The sequence below is a fragment of the Gigantopelta aegis genome, unplaced genomic scaffold (genome assembly GCF_016097555.1).
Source record: "Gigantopelta aegis isolate Gae_Host unplaced genomic scaffold, Gae_host_genome ctg2818_pilon_pilon, whole genome shotgun sequence".
In the NCBI taxonomy this organism is placed as follows: domain Eukaryota; kingdom Metazoa; phylum Mollusca; class Gastropoda; order Neomphalida; family Peltospiridae; genus Gigantopelta; species Gigantopelta aegis.
The window spans coordinates 1-23,263 of NW_024533052.1; the positions used below are offsets into that span (position 1 = coordinate 1).

General features: G+C 28.8%; 1 protein-coding gene across 1 annotated transcript in view; it reads left to right on the forward strand.

The window, feature by feature from the left end:
* Nucleotides 1–16,801: 16,801 nt before the first annotated feature.
* Nucleotides 16,802–23,263, forward strand: part of LOC121391676 (serine/threonine-protein phosphatase 6 regulatory ankyrin repeat subunit B-like) — a gene marked incomplete at its 3' end in the record, with an annotated part of 35,679 nt that continues 29,217 nt past the window's right edge. Inside the window, exons 1-6 of the mRNA XM_041523224.1 lie at nucleotides 16,802–16,870; nucleotides 17,588–17,686; nucleotides 19,603–19,701; nucleotides 20,846–20,947; nucleotides 21,217–21,309; nucleotides 23,096–23,194. Of these exons, the coding sequence (XP_041379158.1) occupies nucleotides 16,802–16,870; nucleotides 17,588–17,686; nucleotides 19,603–19,701; nucleotides 20,846–20,947; nucleotides 21,217–21,309; nucleotides 23,096–23,194 (561 nt within the window). The remainder of the gene's footprint in view (nucleotides 16,871–17,587; nucleotides 17,687–19,602; nucleotides 19,702–20,845; nucleotides 20,948–21,216; nucleotides 21,310–23,095; nucleotides 23,195–23,263) is intronic.

The window sequence follows — 23,263 nt, forward strand, 5'->3', positions numbered from 1 at the left end:
ACTTCATTAGTTATAAATAGATACCATTTATTATACACTACTTTATATATGTACTACAAGAACTCACACACCATAAACTGTCTTTTGCTATGGCAGGAATCTATACCAGGAGTGAGGAAATTGTATACTCTTTCTTCTTTTATTTTTGCAATAATGTTCAACTTATTTCATTGTTTATGGAATAGATTCAAAATACAAATCATAATTCAAAATATAATATATTATTTTATATTATGATAATATATATATTTCACTATGATCAAGTATACACATGAAGTCCTTTGTAGTACAGCTTCCCAAGGTCAAAGTTAATTAGAAGCCAAACACCATAGTTCTTTTGTTGGTTTTCAGTAGTCAGAGTTAATTAATTAAGAGGCCAAACACTAGCTCTTTGTGGCTTCCAGTAGTCGAGATAATTAATTAAGAAGCCAAACACTTTTCCTTCTAAATGTGGTCATTGTATTTACTACAAAATTGGAATATAAAGTATTTACTGACTATAACATCATTATTGTATTATTTGATGAAGACTTTGACAAAATTTGTAAAGATTTAAGATAACAAAATAATAGTAACAGTTTTTAGAATGTTAAAATGCTAATTGTCATTAAAAGAATGATGTGTTATGAATTAGCAGCAGGTGTACTTTTTACATATTCCTCTTGAATGTGGTCCAGCTAGAAGTGGAAATTGTTTAAATCAGTAAAAGATGAACCAAAAAATATTCACAACTGTTTAATTAGTGTTGTACCAAATGTAAGCTTGATTACACAATTTTCAGACCAACATGGTCAGTAGTAAAAGATATAACAGAAGGTAAATATATAGTCATTGGAAGAGGGGCTAACTATAAAAAAAATTAAGTTAATATAGTCAATGAGAAAATTGCATTTAATATAAAGGAGATGACTCATGTGTCCTATAAACCCATATGTATTTGAATTATCAGATAATACCTTCAGTTGATTTTTATTAAAGGGAGGGGCATGTTAAATGAGACCAAACAACACAAACTCAGCTGTTATTTGTTGCCATGGTAACTAAGTTGTCATTAGTTTTTTTAAGATGTTTAAATTGACCATATTACCACTGACAGCTATAAATTTTAAAATTATTTATTATATTAGAATACAGGTAGAGATTAACATGTTTATAAAAAACGACATGTAAATAAACTCACATTAACTTAATTGTTAGAGGTTTAGTTCATTTATCCTTCAAAATTGCAAGCTTCTATAGTATCATTAGTATCACTAGTAGACCTTTTTTGCTAGTACTATCAGTATTCCTAAACTTTAGAAGATTATGTAAGAACAAAAGATTGACTTAAAGTTTCTCTTGTGATGTATCTATGACTTATCCATAAAACTGTTGGAAACTTATTAAGAACTTAAAGAAATTAAAATACAAATTTACAGTGTTTGTACAAAGACCTTGCATAATTTACATTATATACATTAATATATACTATACTATATTACAACTTATTGTAAAGTATTTTAATGATGTTAGCTGAACTTTAAATGAATAAAAAAAACATAACTTATTAACTCCTAAAATTTCTAATAATCCATAACAATCATCATGAACTTTTTTACAAAAGTAATCTTACATATTCAAATATGATAATGAATATAAATTTGACAATGTCCTATAAATAGTATTTGTTTTTGTAAACAGGTAGGAATTTGCTAGACCATTGTTATCACAATGGTTCTTCTGTATATTCAAATTTCATTATTGAATATTTTTGAAATTAAAATTTGAATGTTGACTATGAACTCAATTTAAATTTCAAAGTTTTTATTTTGAAATATTTTGCTACAAATTTAATGATTAATTAAGAAAAGGTCTGGACTAACTATAAACCAACCAAAGAAACTGATGACCTTGAGTTATTGTGCTTATATGAAACTTCAGGAATATGTTAAAAGATCATGCCTACCAACCTAGTAAATTAATTTATGGCAGGATACACTAAGCTTGTAATACAAAAACTGTTTCAACTGTCAAAAGGAATTTCTTGCACCTTTAGAGAAGAACAGATTGCATGCTACCAGATGACACAATTATGTACTACTAAAATACAAATCTTGAGTGTCTATCATGTGATGAGAAAGCTTAGGTTCCATTTGGATCTGGACTTTATACCAGAATTGGCATATTTAAGATTAGAATACTTTATTAGCAATGTTTTTGGTTTAATAAAAATGACTCAAAACTTCTATATTCTGACTTATAAAGTATCTCAGTAATTCAACCTATAATTTTATTATATTATTAGCATTTTCTAGACTGGAACACCACCATATGGTCTTCCAGAGACTTGTCAAGATCATTTAGAGGACACAAAAAGTTCATGAATGAAGTATTAGTTAAAGATTTAATTGAGGAATTGAAGACAGAGGCTGAGAGTATTAAAAGTCGGGGCAATGCCAGTGAATCACGTTATAGATGTACTTCATATCAATTGTATGTGACAATAAATGTAAAAACAAGACATGTCATGTTCTATTAATATTTTCAACACAAGCCAAAAAACAGACAACAAGCTCATTGCTTTGTATAATTATATATTTTGTGTAATTATAGTGAGTGTAACTTGGAAATGATATTTATCATTCAAGAAAAGATATAGTGCTATTATGATTTTCTTTGTAAGTATACTGTGTTTCTCTTCAAAATTATTAAAGGAGCTATTAAACACTTTACATGATAAAGTTATATCTCTAAATATTGTATTGTTGTACTGATTGATTAATTACTGTCACTATCTAGTATTATTAAAGATACTGTTATAGCTGTTATGAGTAAATTACATATCACAGTTATGATACTTCCTCATAGATAACAGTTTGTGGTGTGTTTTGTGGCCTCAAATTAATTGTATGTTGACCATAAATGTAAAAACAAGACATGTCATGTTCTATTGTAGTTTTCAACATAAGCCAAAAAATTAGACAACAAGCTCATTGCTTTGTCTTTGATGACATTAAAAAGCTATGGAAATAAGTGTTTTAATATTCTGATGTGAGATATGCTGATTATCTCATTTGTACAACAATGTTTACCTGTTCTGTTAACCCTAATAATATGATCTCATTATAAGCTTTTAATACCATTAAATGTGGCATTATGTTAAGCAGAGTCTAATGTGAACATACTTATATTTATGATTTGAGGATCCTTTGCTATTATGATTTCTTTGTAAGTATACTGTGTTTCTCTTCAAATTATTAAAAGGAGCTATTAAACACTTTACATGATAAAGTTATATCTCTAATATTGTATTGTTGTACTGATTGATTAATTATGTCACTACTCTAGTATTATTAAAGATACTGTTATAGCTGTTATGAGTAAATTACATATCACAGTTATGATACTTCTTCATAGATAACAGTTTTGTGGTGTGTTTGTGGCCTCAAATTAAATTGTATGTGACCATAAATGTAAAAACAAGACATGTCATGTTCTATTGTAGTTTTTCAACATAAGCCAAAAATTAGACAACAATCTCATTGCTTTGTCTTTGATGACATTAAAAGCTATGGAAATAAGTGGTTTTAATAATCTGATGTGAGATATGCTGATTATCTCATTTGTACAACAATTTGTACCTGTTCTGTTAACCCTAATATATATGACTCATTATAAGCTTTTAATTACCATTAAATGTGGCATTATGTTAAGCAGAGTCTAATGTGAACATACTTATAGTTATGATTTGAGGATGTCTTTGCTATTATGATTTCTTTGTAAGTATACTGTGTTTCTCTTCAAATTATTAAAGGAGCTATTAAACACTTACATGATAAAGTTATATCTCTAATATTGTATTGTTGTACTGATTGATTAATTATGTCACTAGTCTAGTATTATGAAAGATACTGTTATAGCTGTTATGAGTAAATTACATATCACAGTTATGATACTCCCTCATAGATAACAGTTTGTGGTGTGTGTTTGTGGCCTCAAATTAATTGTATGTGACCATAAATGTAAAAACCAACATGTCATGTTCTATTGTACATAAGCCAAAAACCAGACAACAAGCTCATTGCTTTGTATAATCATATATTTTGTGTAATTATAGTGAGTGTAACTTGGAAATGATATTTATCATTCAAGAAAAGATATAGTGCTACTAAAAGTTTTTTTTAGAAATTGTATAACCTAATTTTTGATACTTTTAGTGATATTTATTGTTTTGCATTTGTAATCACAATATGTAGTATGATTTATGAGTATGAGACTTTATCTTTACTTTTGGATCTTACATGTATAGTACTGATATCTCTCTCATTAGACTAGAGTACATTATACTCAATATATTATATTATGACCATGTTAAAGGAAAAGTAAGTGACATAATATAAAATCAATATATCATATAAGTTTATTATAAGATATTATTAAAATGATACTTATCATATTAATATGAGACATAAGGTAGTAATATCTAATATAATGATATGTCCATTATAATGTTTAATAGAAAACACTAACTATATCATTGTCAGTTCTTCTCTATTATACTAATATGATAAACTAGTCTTGTGAATGTTGGGCTGCATGGAGGTATATGTCCTGAATTAATAGTAACACACGACACAAGAGTTAATGTTACACTTGATGAAACTGACCAAATAACTGATGTATGATGTATGAGCTTTTCATATAAAGTAAAATCCACTACTACTACTACACTGAAGGAAATATTACAAATAAAACTAATGAACACTTCAGTTAAAGGGATTAACAATGACACAATGACTGTCAAGGTGACATTACAATCTTGTCCTCTCAGTCTTGAACTAGACAAATCATTAGTAATGTGTGTATGTAGTGACATTATCAATGCTGTCAAACACAAAGTAAATTGTCTTTGATGACATTAAAGCTATGGTAATAAGTGTTTTAATAATCTGATGTGAGATATGCTGATTGTCTCATTTGTATGGCAACAATGTTGTACCTGTTCTATTACCCTAATATATATGACTCATTATAAGCTTTTAATTACCATTAAATGTGGCATTATGTTAAGCAGAGTCTAATGTGAACATACTTATAGTTTGATTTGAGGATGCCTTTGCTATTATGATTTCTTTGTAAGTATACTGTGTTTCTCTTCAAATTATTAAAAGGAGCTATTAAACACTTTACATGATAAAGTTATATCTCTAAATATTGTATTGTTGTACTGATTGATTAATTATGTCACTAGTCTAGTATTATTAAAGATACTGTTATAGCTGTTATGAGTAAATTACATATCACAGTTATGATACTCCCTCATAGATAACAGTTTGTGGTGTGTTTGTGGCCTCAAATTAATTGTATGTGACATAAATGTAAAAACAAGACATGTCATGTTCTATTGTACTAAGCCAAAAACCAGACAACAAGCTCATTGCTTTGTATAATTATATATTTTGTGTAATTATAGTGAGTGTAACTTGGAAATGATATTTATCATTCAAGAAAAGATATAGTGCTACTAAAGTTTTTTTTAGAAATTGTATAACCTAATTTTTGATACTTTTAGTGATATTTATTGTTTTGCATTTGTAATCACAATATGTAGTATGATTTATGAGTATGAGACTTTATCTTTACTTTTGGATCTTACATGTATAGTACTGATATCTCTCTCATTAGACTAGAGAGTACATTATAACTCAATATATTATATTATGACATGTTTAAAGAAAAGTAATATAAAATCAATATATCAAATAAGTTATTAATAAGATATTATTAAAATGATACTTATCATATTAATATGAGACATAAGGTAGTAATATCTAATATAATATATATGTCCATTATATGTATTAATAGAAAACACTAACTATATCATTGTCAGTTCTTCTCTATTATACTAATATGAAAACTAGTCTTGTGAATGTTGGGCTGCATGGAGGTATAATTCCTGAATTAATAGTAACACACGACACAAGAGTTAATGTACACTTGATGAAACTGACCAAATAACTGATGTATGATGTATGAGCTTTTCATATAAAGTAAAATCCACTACTACTACTACAACTGAAGGAAATATTACAAATAAAACTAATGAACACTTCAGTTGAAGGGATTAACAATGACACAATGACTGTCAATGTGACATTACAATCTTGTCCTCTCAGTCTTGAACTATGACAAATCATTAGTAATGTGTGTATGTAGTGACATTATCAATGCTGTCAAACCACAAAGTAAATTGTGTCTTTGATGACATTAAAAGCTATGGTAATAAGTGTTTTAATAATCTGATGTGAGATATGCTGATTGTCTCATTTGTATGGCAACAATGTTGTACCTGTTCTATTAACCCTAATATATATGACTCATTATAAGCTTTTAATTACCATTAAATGTGGCATTATGTTAAGCAGAGTCTAATGTGAACATACTTATAGTTATGATTTGAGGATGCCTTTGCTATTATGATTTTCTTTGTAAGTATACTGTGTTTCTCTTCAAATTATTAAAAGGAGCTATTAAACACTTACATGATAAAGTTATATCTCTAAATATTGTATTGTTGTACTGATTGATTATTATGTCACTAGTCTAGTATTATTAAAGATATACTGTTATAGCTGTTATGAGTAAATTACATATTCACAGTTATGATACTCCCTCATAGATAACAGTTTGTGTGTGTTTGTGGCCTCAAATTAATCGTATGTGACCATAAAATGTAAAAACAAGACATGTCATGGTTCTATTGTACATAAGCCAAAAACCAGACAACAAGCTCATTGCTTTGTATAATTATATATTTTGTGTAATTATAGTGAGTGTAACTTGGAAATGATATTTATCATTCAAGAAAAGATATAGTGCTACTAAAGTTTTTTTTTAGAAATTGTATAACCTAATTTTGATACTTTTAGTGATATTTATTTGTTTTGCATTTGTAATCACAATATGTAGTATGATTTATGAGTATGAGACTTTATCTTTACTTTGGATCTTACATGTTAGTACTGATATCTCTCTCATTAGACTAGAGAGTACATTATAACTCAATATATTATATTATGACATGTTAAAGGAAAAGTAAAGTGACATAATATAAAATCAATATATCATATAAGTTATTAATAAGATATTATTAAAATGATACTTATCATATTAATATGAGACATAAGGTAGTAATATCTAATATAATGATATGTCCATATAATGTATTAATAGAAAACCTAACTATATCATTGTCAGTCTTCTCTATTATACTAATATGATAAACTAGTCTTGTGAATGTTGGGCTGCATGGAGGTATATGTCCTGAATTAATAGTAACACACGACACAAGAGTTATGTTACACTTGATGAAACTGACCAAATAACTGATGTATGATGTATGAGCTTTTCATATAAAGTAAATCCACTACTACTACTACAACTGAAGGAAATATTACAAATAAAACTAATGAACACTTCAGTTGAAGGGATTAACAATGACACAATGACTGTCAATGTGACATTACAATCTTGTCCTCTCAGTCTTGAACTAGACAAATCATTAGTAATGTGTGTATGTAGTGACATTATCAATGCTGTCAAACCACAAAGTAAATGTCTTTGATGACATTAAAAGCTATGGTAATAAGTGTTTTAATAATCTGATGTGAGATATGCTGATTGTCCTCATCCGTTGTATGGCAACAATGTTGTACCTGTTCTATTAACCCTAATATATATGACTCATTATAAGCTTTTAATTACCATTAATGTGGCATTATGTAAGCAGAGTTCTAATTGTGAACATACTTATAGTTATGATTTGAGGATGCCTTTGCTATTATGATTTCTTTGTAAGTATACTGTGTTTCTCTTCAAATTATTAAAAAGGAGCTATTAAACACTTTACATGATAAAGTTATATCTCTAAATATTGTATTGTTGTACTGATTGATTAATTATGTCACTAGTCTAGTATTATTAAAGATACTGTTATAGCTGTTATGAGTAAATTACATATCACAGTTATGATACTCCCTCATAGATAACAGTTTGTGGTGTGTTGTGGTCTCAAATTAATCGTATGTGACCATAAATGTAAAACAAGACATGTCATGTTCTATTGTACATAAGCCAAAAACCAGACAACAAGCTCATTGCTTTGTATAAATTATATATTTTGTGTAATTATAGTGAGTGTAACTTGGAAATGATATTTATCATTCAAGAAAAGATATAGTGCTACTAAAGTTTTTTTTTTTTAGAAATTGTATAACCTAAATTTTGATACTTTTAGTGATATTTATTGTTTTTGCATTTGTAATCACAATATGTAGTATGATTTATGAGGTATGAGAACTTTATCTTTACTTTTGGATCTTACATGTATAGTACTGATATCTCTCTCATTAGACTAGAGAGTACATTATAACTCATATATTATATTATGACATGTTAAAGGAAAGTAAGTGACATAATATAAAATCAATATATCATATAAGTTATTTAATAAGATATTATTAAAATGATACTTATCATATTAATATGAGACATAAGGTAGTAATATCTATATAATGATATGTCCATTATAATGTATTAATAGAAAACACTAACTATATCATTGTCAGTTCTTCTCTATTATACTAATATGATAAAACTAGTCTTGTGAATGTGGGGGGCTGCATGGAGGTATATGTCCTGAATTAATAGTACACACGACACAAGAGTTAATGTTACACTTGATGAAACTGACCAAATAACTGATGTATGATGTATGAGCTTTTCATATAAAGTAAAATCCACTACTACTACTACTACTGAAGGAAATATTACAAATAAAACTAATGACACTTCAGTTAAAGGGATTAACAATGACACAATGACTGTCAATGTGACATTACAATCTTGTCCTCTCAGTCTTGAACTAGACAAATCATTAGTAATGTGTGTATGTAGTGACATTATCAATGCTGTCAAACCACAAAGTAAATTGTCTTTGATGACATTAAAAGCTATGGTAATAAGTTGTTTTAATAATCTGATGTGAGATATGCTGATTGTCTCATTGTATGGCAACAATGTTGTACCTGTTCTATTAACCCTAATATATATGACCTCATTATAAGCTTTTAATTACCATTAAATGTGGCATTATGTTAAGCAGAGTCCTAATGTGAACATACTTATAGTTATGATTTGAGGATGCCTTTGCTATTATGATTTCTTTGTAAGTATACTGTGTTTCTCTTCAAATTATTAAAAGGAGCTATTAAACACTTTACATGATGAAAGTTATATCTCTAAATATTGTATTGTTGTACTGATTGGATTAATATGTCACTAGTCTAGTATTATTAAAGATACTGTTATAGCTGTATGAGTAAATTACATATCACACAGTTATGATACTCCCTCATAGATAACATTTTGTGGTGTGTGTTTGTGGCCTCAAATTAATTGTATGTGACCATAAATGTAAAAACAAGACATTTCATGTTCTATTGTACATAGAAAAACATAAGCCAAAAACCAGACAACAAGGCTCATTGCTTTGTATAATTATATATTTTGTGTAATTATAGTGAGTGTAACTTGGAAATGATATTTATCATTCAAGAAAAGATATAGTGCTACTAAAGTTTTTTTAGAAATTGTATAACCTAATTTTTTGATACTTTTAGTGATATTTATTGTTTTGCATTTGTAATCACAATATGTAGTATGATTTATGAGTATGAGACTTTATCTTTACTTTTGGATCTTACATGTATAGTACTGATATCTCTCTCATTAGACTAGAGAGTACATTATAACTCATATATTATATTATGACATGCTAAAGGAAAAGTAAGTGACATAATATAAAATCAATATATCATATAAGTTATCATATAATAGATATTATTAAATGATACTTATCATATTAATATGAGACATAAGGTAGTAATGTCTAATATAATGATATGTCCATTATAATGTATTAATAGAAAACACTAACTATATCATTGTCAGTTCCTCTCTATTATATTAATATGATAAACTAGTCTAGTTTTATATTACTAGTAATTATATACTTTATTATTTATAATGTAACTGTTTTTATTTGTAGATATTAACATTATATGATCTCAGACATCAAATGTAAGGATGACTCTAACATTAGTACTTGATATTGAGAAGATAATGGACATACTAACTATGAGAACAACAATGACATATTATAATAATAATAAATTGACTTGTTTTGATAAATTAATTATACCAGTTGAGAAATCCTGTATTATTACTAACATGCTTTGGAGGTGTGGTTTGTTGTTATGAGAGGAAGCAAGCGACATTAACAGTAAAAGATAATGGCTAGACCATCTATGAAACTGGTAAGTGACTACAGTATATATATAATATATATATATAATATTGTGTTAATAGTATGAGCCATTTCCTGATCCTACTATATAGACTATAGAGTGATCTAGTAATACAGTCACTATGACTTAGTAGATATCCTGTTATATAATGATAGTATATACTTCAATGTTAGTATGATCAGAAGCGCATGAGCATCGTAAAGCGACGAGAAGGAGCGTCAAAACTCCCTTAAACCAACTGTTGTCGAATCAAGGCTTAGAACATATGTCATATATGGACATAACTGCAAGTGTTTTGCATTTAAATAGCTTCTGGGCTGTAACCTCTTAGTTAGTGTGCTTTAAGTAGATAAATTTAAGAGAAGTCAAGAAGCGACTTTCTGAAGACATGGAAGTCCCTGCTACACGAAGACAGCGGCTTACTCAGTCAATGGACCCAAGAATGGCTGAAAAAAATGGGACATTTCAGGTTTACTGTTGGCAAACCTGGGACTTACTCAGGCTCATGTATTAGGCTTTTAAGAACTCATGTGCTGATTTTCACTTCTGCTCACCCTGGGTACACAATATATCCAGTACATCTCAATGGTATTGGAGTTGAGACTTTCTTTAGCCAGTCAAGCATGCCACCCTCAGGCCAATTATCATCACTGAACTATGCTATTGCCAAGGTGCAGTAATAACTAGAGGGAGTGTTCATGACAAGCTGAGGCGTCACCGTGGAGACTATAGAAATGCACCACTCTTTATATAAAAACATGATTTGAAGCATAAACCATACAAGTAGTAAATGTTCATTCTATTAATAATGTTATAATATCAGATAATATTATCCATCATAGGAAAAAGGAGGTTTAATAACACAGGTAAATAAAGATACATGTTGTTCACTGTTCCCACCTCTTTAATGACAAAAGCCTCCATAACCTATCCGTCTAATTCTAACTTCTTTCTTTTTTAGTTTTTTTCACCATGATAGTTGTAATAATATTCATTGCTCTGTCACGTACTTAACAGTACTTATGCTACTTAAGTGTATTTCCTTATATGGAATAATCCATGACTGTGTTTTGACAATGGTTAGAATACAAATATAATGGCAGTTTGACGCTCCTTCGCGACGCTCATGCGCTCCCCTGGTATGATTGAGTTCACAGGTTGACACTATGTGTGGTATGATACAAATAATGTTACATAAACTATTACTGGTAGTTAAAAGTATATTGTGATATTAGGTCTATTAGTTTAGAGACATGATTATTACACGAGTGTTATACACCTTTAATAGTTACCTAGAACAATAATATATAGAAATAGACCGTTAATATGTAGTCTAAGACATTGTCTGACAACTCATTGAGACATCTTTGAATGGTACTGTCATGACAAAAATGGTCCTACCCCCAAAAGTGGTCCCAGGACCAAAACTGATCACCCAAACCAGTTTTGGCTGCTAAAAATTGTCCATTATGCCACAAATGGTCCCAAAGACTACTTTTAGCTGCTGTCAAAATAAGCCCAAGTCCAATTTTCGGGGCAAAATCTGGACCTAGGTCTAAGTTTGGTTAGTAGTAGCCTTCATATGATACCCCGCTCTTGCAATTCTCACACTCGACCAGTCTTCATCCTTCAGGCTGAAAGCTCATACAGTACATTTTGAATACAAATAATACAAATCAGCAACAGGTTTTCTTGACCTTTTTCAGTGCTGGTAGTGGAATAGGTTATTCATTATCTCTTCAATGCAACCAGAAGATGATTCCTTTAATTGGTGTTGGATGAGTATGTAGTCTTTATTGGGTTTTGCTCAGCACAAAGAGTTTTGGCAAAAGCTTGATGAAAAAACACCACAATCATTGCAATTGACTTGCTGAAATTGTACAAGTTATTTGATCATTCGCATTGCACACATACTTCACCTTTACCACCTGAATAAGCATAAAATGACTCTGTAGTAGGTAATTAAAATAATTATTGTTTATACATCTGCAGTTTCATAAGTAGAGACCAGCTACTCACACTCTAATCTAATGTAGGACCTTTTTGAGATATGCAGACCAAATTATTGACAGCACGAAAATATTAATGATATTCATGACATTGAAAATATCTTAATTAGAATTCCTCACTAAACAGATTGATATCATAACTGTATAAGCTTTTTTATGTAATTTATATCTTGTATAAGTATCTACATGTTGTTCAAGTAAACTTGTATTATGTTAGTACATGTTATTATCAGTTAAATATTAGTAGATAAAACAGGAGTAGACTATGAGTAAAGTACATGTACATTATATATATGAATATATGTATTAACTACATATCATCAATGTTGTCTAGTAATATATATCTCTGATATAGTTCTAAAATATACTACTATCAGTTATTTCATGTATAATGTGTCTTTCTCTATTTTAGGAGGAGTTTCTTTGTAATGCAGCTTGTAATAGTAATCTTGATATAATAAAGAATGCCATAGAAGATAATTCTGTTCAAGTTAATGCTATAGATGGAATTAAGTAAGTTCCATGTCATACATACAAAATCTACTGAATGATCAACATTGTTTAATAACAACAAACTACACATTAATTTTAACTAATATATTGCCAATTTATAATAAATTACTTATTGTGCCATATGACCACAACCCAGTTCTATTCTTAAAATTAACAATAACTTGTTATAACATACTAGATGTTGAAGGACTGACTTTACTGTTACAAATTTTATCCACTTTATACAGTGGTCATTCTATTAAATTACCATTACATCTAACTACTACAAATAGAGAAGTATTTATTAAGGTCTACAGGATTGTACTTCTTTTGAATCTTAATACTTCAGAGTTAATTTGGAGTATGCCATGACAATAAAATCACTAGTAGTATTACTATAAAGAATATGCCGAAGTATACTATATATGGAAATACAGTGGACGCAGCTCTAATAGCAGACAATACAATGTTGGATACCAACAGACAGTTGCTTTGGAATAGACTGATTTTCAATTAATAACTCTAAAATTGTATGTTCTAAAATGCAGAGACATCTATATGTTCAAACAATGGACATTTTTCTGACTCTGGAAAGATATGCTCTTTTAATGGAGAATGGATGTTTTTAACATAGTACACATTGTGTTTAGTATATATATATATACAGTCTATGACCTCATAAAGGTTGTTGACAATTTTTTACTTAAATCTTGTTTTTGAACTTATTTTGTTATTAAAAGTGACCAGTAGTTCATTTTAAATTATAGATGACTATTAAAGCAAGTCATAATGCCAATATGTATTTACTTGTAAATATTTTGTTCCAAGTTCTGAGGTAATAACACCTCTCTATTAAGACATTTACAGTTGTCCTTGTAATGTCCACTATTGAGATTTCACCATAAAAACCTAGCATCATGTGAGTGTCAGTTGTAATAATATTCATAGTATCAGTAATACCTGGTTTGCAGTACAATGTTAACATTACTTACTATCCAATGACACTGCGTTGAAGTAAACTGTAAATAATGTCAAAGTTTCTGATAAACAGATTTATATTTTGCATGTAACTGTGTTTTATGAACCTGATGTCTACAAATGGTGTTATGTAAGATATTTTCTACAGTATGACTACTTTGTACAATGTCTTTTTCTGTCTCTATATAGCTTGGCTGGACTATGTTACATTATTCTGCTTCTAATGGATGTAATAATGTCATCCATTATATTTACTTAGTGTTGGTGCAAATCCCAATAAACAGAATGTGGTGAGTATTTTTTAGATAATATTATATATTATACATTATTCTGGTACGTATAGTTATATTGCATAATAAGTCATGTCTGTTATATTTTCATACTTTTTACATATGACTATCACAGTAAACTATTGTTTGTAACAGCAACAATCATACTGTCATTGTAATTGAAGTATATATAATGTAAAATACATATTATTTAATTGAAAACTATTCCTGTTAACTGTGTTTTTAGGCTGTAACTTGTCTCATTTTGTTTAATTTCCTATTTTAATATACCAAATTATTGCAATAGTTATTCTCTTTAATATGTTTGATAATTCTAAAGTCAGCTCCATTTTATTACTCATAAGGAAAGTATGGTCATTGACACATGTAAATAAAACATGATAAAGTCATTAAAATGTATATACCAGGTCAAAGTTAATATGAACAGACATTACTTATCATCATGTGACTTATACTCAATCAAATACTTTGATTTCAATCAGGTAACTGTGACTATTGATGTTACATTTTCTTGATAATGCACTTTTTTGGTAATGATTATTAATAGTTATTTTTATTAACAGTAAAGAAATGAAAACAAATCAAAATTACCAATCACAATTTATAGAATCTATCAGTGACCATTCTGAAAATTTTTCACAATTAAAAAGGCATCTTTCTTATATGTGTGTGTCCTTCTTGTTATTACATTAAATAGATGATTCAATCAGTTATAATTCGTTATCTCTGAAACCTAAGCACATCTACCCATTTATAAAATATGAGAAGTCTTTAAAATTAATTCATTTTATATGGCTCATAAAAATATATGTGTCATCCACCATATAAATGGATTCATTCAATTTTTTTTGTTGTTTAAACTATAATAGATATAATTCTAACCACTAAAGAAATCATATCAGTCCTATTCCAATTTCTAATTACAAGGTACATAAATTACAATAAATCTGTTGATTCTCTTATGTCATGTTTAGATATATGTCATATGAGTGTATTTATATAGCATTTAATACTTTTTCATGATTTTTATAAAATATAAAAGGATTACATATAGACACAGCTGTCAGTTATATGTAATAATTAAAGAATCTTTGATTTCAATTCACCGTATCTTGTAAAGTGAACATAAATTAAATATTCAGAATTTATAAAGTTTATCATAATACAAACTATGATCTTCAGTAAAATTTTTTTCTCAAGTAACTGACAAACAAGTACCAAAGCTACAAACTCTTGCTTATTATTCTCCTCTCCAACAGAAACTTTCCTCTAACAGAGAGTTAATGTTCCTTAGTAATATCTCTTAATAATGCTTTGCTATATACATAGTATTTTGTGCTAGTATGTGACAATAATATTATATTGTTTAGGATGGTAAGACTCCATTGGACATTGCATGTTGCAATGGTCATGATAAAGTAATAAAATTATTATTAGACCATGGTGTTCAGTGGATGTTCCAGACAAGGTCAGTGACATGTGTTAATATTGACATGTACATGTACTAAATATTATGATGTTTGTACAATGGAAGTTGGTTTTGACCAATTTAGTAATTTCCTGATCTCAGTTTGTAGTTTATATTTTAGCTATGGTTGTGAATATTATATATCAATATAGTTTTTTAGTATCTTTTATTTATTATTATAGAAGATATTATAATTCTATAGACACAGCTGTCTATAATTATGTATGTTTTAAAAGATCCTTTATCTCAATGCTCATTTGTTTTGTAATCTGCATCTAGTAAATATTAAAAATCAGCAATTTGTCAGAATACTAACTGAGATCTATCAGTTATTTTTTTCTCCAATAGCTGACAAGCAAGTTATTGAAATGACAAACTTTACCTTATACCTATCCTTATATCCAGGAACTTTTCTTTAATAGAGAGTGAATGTTCTCTAGTAGTATCACTTATAATCCTTTATAGTAGTTGTACAAGTATGCGACAATAATATTATTTTTTTGTTTAGGATGGCATAACTCCATTGCACATAGCATGTTACAATGGTCATAATAAAGTAGTACAATTATTGCTAGACCATGGTGTTAAAGTGGATGTTTCAAGACAAGGTCACTGAAATATCTTGTATTCATGTTAAGTTAGATAAATAGTGACATGTATATGTACTGGAAATTATTGATGTTATTATCGATCTTTTCACACTTATTATAAAATATAGACACAGCTGTGAGCCATTGTGTAGGTATTAAAGGATCGTTTATTTTAATGCACATTTGTTTTGTAAAGTGTACATAATTAAATATTAAGAATTCATCAATTTTTCAGAATACAATTTCATCAATTTTGAATTATCTAACAAAACAGGATAATATACTTATAACAAGACATTAGTGTTCTACAAATTGTACAATGTAACGTGATATGATGTCCTGTGTTTGTCCTATTACTTAGTATGGCAGAACACCCCTACATGCTGCTTACTGGGGAGATAAAGATGACATTATCAAGCTATTAACACAATCTGGAGCCAGTAACTTAGAGGTGGTAAAAGTTGTAAGTAAAATGTTATATTAAAAGAAAAATGAAATATTAAACAATCTAACTTTAGAGATAGGACACAAAGCTAATAATCAGTTACATATAATGTGTGATGTAATATAATGCTTGATAAATTATAGTATATCAGCACTATGACATGTTATCTGGACATAAGTCATGTACTGTGATCTCTTCCATAAGGACACTCTTCTACTCAAATCTGCTGAAGAATCTGATTTGGAAGGTGTTAGAGAATCACTCACTAAACAAGCCAATGTTAAACATTGCTAATGAGGTATAGACTATGTTATATACTTATAATTTACTGTAAACTTCAAACAGATCAGAAAATTTAACTACTTTTTTTAAATTTTAGAGGGATACTTAGAGATGAAATAATGCAAATCTTTTTGTATATTTTAACAACATTAGAGAGCTTTTCCTGTTCTGAATATCAATTTTGCTCACTAGTAATGTTTTATCCTTTAATGTATGACATACATAAATATGTCTAATATATGTGAGTAGTTCTGTAATTTTATATTATAATTTGTTTTGATATATCAAATTGAAATGATTAACAACTTAGTTGAGAAGTTAATGTAACAACAATATGGAGATATGTCTTTTGTTAAACAGTAGTCTCTCTATACTTGTTATTTGGCAATATATTCACATGCAGATTTCAATGCTAAATAAAGTAACTGACCTTGTCTTTATTTCTGTAGTATCTCATAGTATTGTGTTTATTTGTAGTTATTACTTTGTCTATCACAAATTAGTTACTCTACCCATTTTGTAAATATTAGGAGCCTTTAAAATGCATTTTGTATGGCTCTTGTTAATATATATGTCACCCACTAAATTCAACTTATTTTAGTTATTTATCTTAGATAAACACAAGTACAGTGTACATCTACATTGTTATTTCCTTAATTTTCTTTATGTCATATATTATATTAGGAAGGAGAGACTGCACTGTATCTGGCTGTAAAGAATAACCATACAGATATTGTACGTCTTTTGATTGAGAATGGCTGTTCTGTTGATATTAAGAATAAAGTGAGTTAATTAAGTCATATTTCTGTTTAACAAATCCACTTATAGTAATGGGTTCATATGTGAAAACCCAACATCTATAACTATACTACATTCTATGTATTAGTAGTACAACTATTGGGTTGTAAACTAAAGTACATATATATATAAATTTTAAGAAACACTTGCATATAAATGATTCCTACGTAGCCATCTCAAAAAGTAAGCTCATGAATGTTAATATGCAAGAAGCATAATATTATCCTTCCTGCATGCAACATTATATTGACTTGTTGTTTAAGATGGCTGTATAGCAACCGTTTATACACAAGTGTTCAATTATTTTTTTCCTTCTCAGTCTGTCATTAGCTTATATTTATAATAGTCACAGTCACTATAGTTATAGATGCGTGTATGGATATGTCAACCTTCATTTGTTTGTTGCATTGTTATATGTGACTTTTGAAACAGACGAATTAAACTAACCACATAAGGTGATGATTAAATAATTTTTATGAGATCAAAGTTATATGAATTATAAATCCCTGTAGTACATGTACTTGATATTTAAGACAAGTGCATGTACATGTACTTTAGTTTATACTTGCCCTACTAATACATCATGTAAAATGTAGTATAGCTCGGATGTTGAGGTTGCACAATATGTTATATTTACTATATATGCTATACATTGAACTAAGTAAGCTAGAAAAAATTGGATGAAAGGTGGAAATGGCAGATACAATGGAAACTGCAGAAGTTTATGATTACAGAGTTGAGGGTTTAAGTTTGTAGGGTTCAGCCTTCTTGAATAAATAAAGATTATCTTCTGAGTGTAATTGTAATTTTACCACATCTGCTCTTCTGCCATTTCTGCAGTTTCTCCTTACTCCATAATAAACATAATCAACCTTGGAATGTTTTAATACATGATTTACTTGTGGTTTACATTTTTATTACACAAGAATGAAAACTCTGCTATTATACAGTTTTTTAATACATTTCATAGTTATTATAAAAGGTATTACATATAGAAGTAGCTTTGAGTCGATTTTAAAAAATGTTTTATGTTAATACACTTTTGTTTTGTAAAATGCACATAAATTAAATATTGATAATTCAGTAATTTTTTCAAAATACAAACTATGATTTGTCATAGTCACATTTTCTCAAATAACTGACAAACATGTTAATGAGTGACAAATTCTTGCTAATTCTTCTCCTCATTTCATAAAACAAGGAACATTCCTTTAATAGAAAGTGAATGTTCTCTTAATGTAGTATCACTTAATAATTCTTTTTCTATATACAAAGTAGTTTGTGCTAATATGTAACAAAAATATTATATGTTGTTTAGAATGTAATACTTCGTTGCATATCGCATGTTGCAACGGTCTTGATAAAGTAGTGCAATTATTGCTAGACCATGGTGTTAAAGTGGATGTTCCAGACGAGGTCAGTGACATATCTTGTATTCACATTAATTTATGTAAATATTGACATGTACATGTACTGAATATTATTAATGTTTGTATATGGAAGTTAATTTGGCTTATTGGAAATTGTTTTGATCTCTGTTTGTTGTCATTGTTCAGCTATGATTGTGAACATGATCAATATAGCTTTTAAATACTTTTTCATTGTTTTCATTATTTTATTTCAATGCACTATTGTTTTCTAAAGTGAAGATTAATTAAATATTGAGAATTCAGTAATTAGTCAGAATACAAACTGTGATTTATCATAGTCATTTTTACTTAAATACTGATGAACAATTTTTGAAGTGACAAACTCTTCCTTATTCTTCTTGTTATGTCGTGAAAGCAGGAACTTTCCTCTAATAGACAGTGAATGTTCTCTAGTAGTATTACTTAATAATGCTTTGTTATATACATAATAGTTTGTGGGTGGTATGTGACAATAAATTATATTTTGTTTAGGATGGTGATACTCCATTGTCTATAGCATGTTACAATGGTCATGATAAAGTAGTAAAATTATTGCTAGACCATGGTGTTGAAGTGGATGTTCCAGATGAGGTCAGTGACATATCATGTATTCATGTTAAGTTATGTAAATATTGAAATGTAGATGTACTGAATATTATTGATGTTTGTACAATGAAAGTTAGTCTGACCAATTTGGAAATTGTTCTGATCTCAGTTTGTTGTTATGTTTTAGCTATGGTTGTAAAAATGATTTTTGAATATCTTTTGATAATTATTGTAAAAGGTGTTATTAAAAGACACAGCTGTGAGTCATTATATAGGTTTTAAATGATTTTTTATTTTAATACACATTTGTTTTATAAAGTTCAATCAAGTAAATATTGAGAAATCAGTAATTTTTGTCAGAATACAATCTGAGACATACCACAGTCATTTTTGGCCAATAACTGACTAGCTAGTGATTGAAATGACAAACTCTTACTTATCCTTCTCCTTATGTCGTAAAAACAGGAATTTTCCTTTAATAGAGAGTGAATGTTCTCTAGTAGAATCACTTAATTATCGTTTATAGTAGTTTGTACTAATCTTATATATTGTTTAGGGTGGCAAAACTCCCTTTTTCATAGCATGTTACAATGGTCACGATAAAGTAGTACAATTATTATTAGACCATGGTGCTAAAGTGGATGTTCTAGACAAGGTCAGTGACATATCATATATTCATGTTAAGTTATGTAAATATTAAAATGTATATGTACTAAATGTTATTGATGTTTATTATTGATGTTGTCATAATTATTATAAAATATAGACACAGCTATGAGTCATTATGTAGGTATTAAAGGATCATTTATTTTAATACACATTTGTTTTTGTGAAATGTACAATAAATTAAATATTGAGAATTCATCTATTTTGTCAGAATACAAATTGTGATGTCTGTACAAATAATAAATAGTCACCTTAGAATAGAACTACATAAGATATTATTTTTATGATTTGATTTACCTAGTATATTGTACACTCAAATAATATTAATGTATTCAACAACGTTCAATAAAACAACTACTACAACTTTGCAGAAAACTGTCAACGCTTACATGTATTACTAAATTATCCAGCAAAATTAATAGCAAACAGGATAACATACTTATGACAAGACAATAGTGTTCTACAAATTGTACAGTGTAACTTGTTATGTTGTAATATGTCTTGTGTTTGTCCTATTACTTAGTATGGCAGAACACCCCTACATGCTGCTTACTGGGGAGATAAAGATGACATTGTCAAGCTATTAACACAATCTGGAGCCAGTAACTTAGAGGTGGTAAAAGTTGTAAGTAAATGTTATATTAAAAGAAAAATGAAATATTGAACAATCTAACTTAGAGATAGGACACAAAGCTAATAATACTAACACAACTCCATCATAGTAACGTTAAATCCTCTATTAGTATTGCTAACACTATTGTTTAGGTACACATCATTACTCATTAATCAGTTACATAAATGTGTGATGTAATATAATGCTTGATGAGTTATATTATATCAACATTATGATATGTTATCTGGACATAAGTCATGTACTGTGATCTCTTCCATAAGGACACTCTTCTACTCAAATCTGCTGAAGAATCTGATTTGGAAGGTGTTAGAAAATCACTCACTAAACAAGCCAATATTAACATTGCTAATGAGGTATAGACTATGTTTATATACTTATAATTTACTGTAAACTTCAAAACAGATCAGAAAATTTAACTACTTTTTTTAAATTTTAAGAGTGGATACTTAGAGATGAAATAATGCAAATCTTTTTGTATATTTTAACAACATTAGAGAGCTTTGCCTGTTTTGAATATCAATTTTGCTCGGTAGTAATGTTTATTAGTTAATCACATCCTAATGTTTGAATATACCTTTACATTATGAAGTCTTTTAGTAGTAAACAACTACATTAGGAATAACGTATTCTTTATGAAATTCAACTGAGAAGTTTAGTTCACCTTTTAAACCTGCTGATTATGAGCTCTATCTGTTCATTGCATCTCAATATTTAGTTTATACACGCATGTAAAATGGAAAGAGTCATTGAGAGCTTTCAAATTCAGAAAATAATAGACTAAAGAAAGGTGCCTGGAAAAAGAAAGTAGTGGTGAGACAGACTACAGAATTGAATCCACCTCAATAGAAATGGAATTTATGAACATATATTCAATGGAGAAATATCATAGTTGTTTTTCTTAATATGAATGTTTCAGTCACACTAATATTGAAAATATTCTACACTACAGCAATCCATACTTAGTTATCTTGTTTAGTAAACAGATCATATCTTATACATGTACGTCAGTACAATCTCAATAAAATTATATCTAATATAGAATTATATCTAGTATACTTACTTGACTGTTATCATAAACAGCTGTATAGTTAAAGATTATATGACATTTTGAAATAGACAAAAGGTGTTCATGCAAATTTTATAAAAAACGCTTAAGCACATCAACTAGTGACTTTGTAGTTACCATGGTTACATGCATACAGACTTGACACAACATAATGTAACTAGATATTTATCTCAATTACAAATACATTGAACTTGTAAATTTTTAAAATAGTTAAATGTACAAGTATTGATAGAACATTTCAGACTTTATATTTGTCTGTACAACCAATACTAAAAATCAATAAACAAAACCAAGCTATATATACAACACAACAACCAATCAAAATACATCTAATGAGTCCATAGCAACAGCCAATGAAATAGCTGGAATAGAGTCCTCGACAGATGATAATTGGTTGAAATGAGCAAGGTTGTTTCGATCTTCTAACCGGAGATCTCATCAGCAGACACGGCAGACATATAAAGTCCTAGATATCTTTCACCCTCCATGAAGCTAGTGAGACAGAGCGTCCCACTGTTGGAATTATTAACCATGGACAGCACGTCGATGGTAGCCAGAGGTAGCCACACCTATGCGTATATAGCTACGTAGCTTTTCACCAATAGTTGTTGAAAAGGCATAGGTGGAGAGTAATAGGTATGATAGAACATTTCAGACTTTATATTTGTCTGTACAACCAATACTAAAAATCAATAAACAAAACCAAGCTATATATACAACACAACAACCAATCAAAATACATCTAATAAGTCCATAGCAATGAAATAGCTGGAATAGAGTCCTCGACAGATGATAATTGGTTGAAATGAGCAAGGTTGTTTCGATCTTTTAACCGGAGATCTCATCAGCAGACACGGCAGACATATAAAGTCCTAGATATCTTTCACCCTCCATGAAGCTAGTGAGATAGAGCGTCCCACTGTTGGAATTATTAACCAGTATGGCTCTTGTTAATATATATGTCACCCACTAAATTCAACTCATTTTAGTTGTTTGTCTTAGATAACACAAGTACAGTGTACATGTACATCTGTTTATTTCCTTAGTTTTCTTTATGTCATATGTTATATTAGGAAGGAGAGACTGCACTGTATCTGGCTGTGAAGAATAACCATACAGATGTTGTACGTCTTTTGATTGAGAATGGCTGTTCTGTTGATATTGAGGATGAAGTGAGTTAATATAAGTCATATTTCTGTTTAACAAATCCACTTATAGTAATGGGTTCATATGTGAAAACT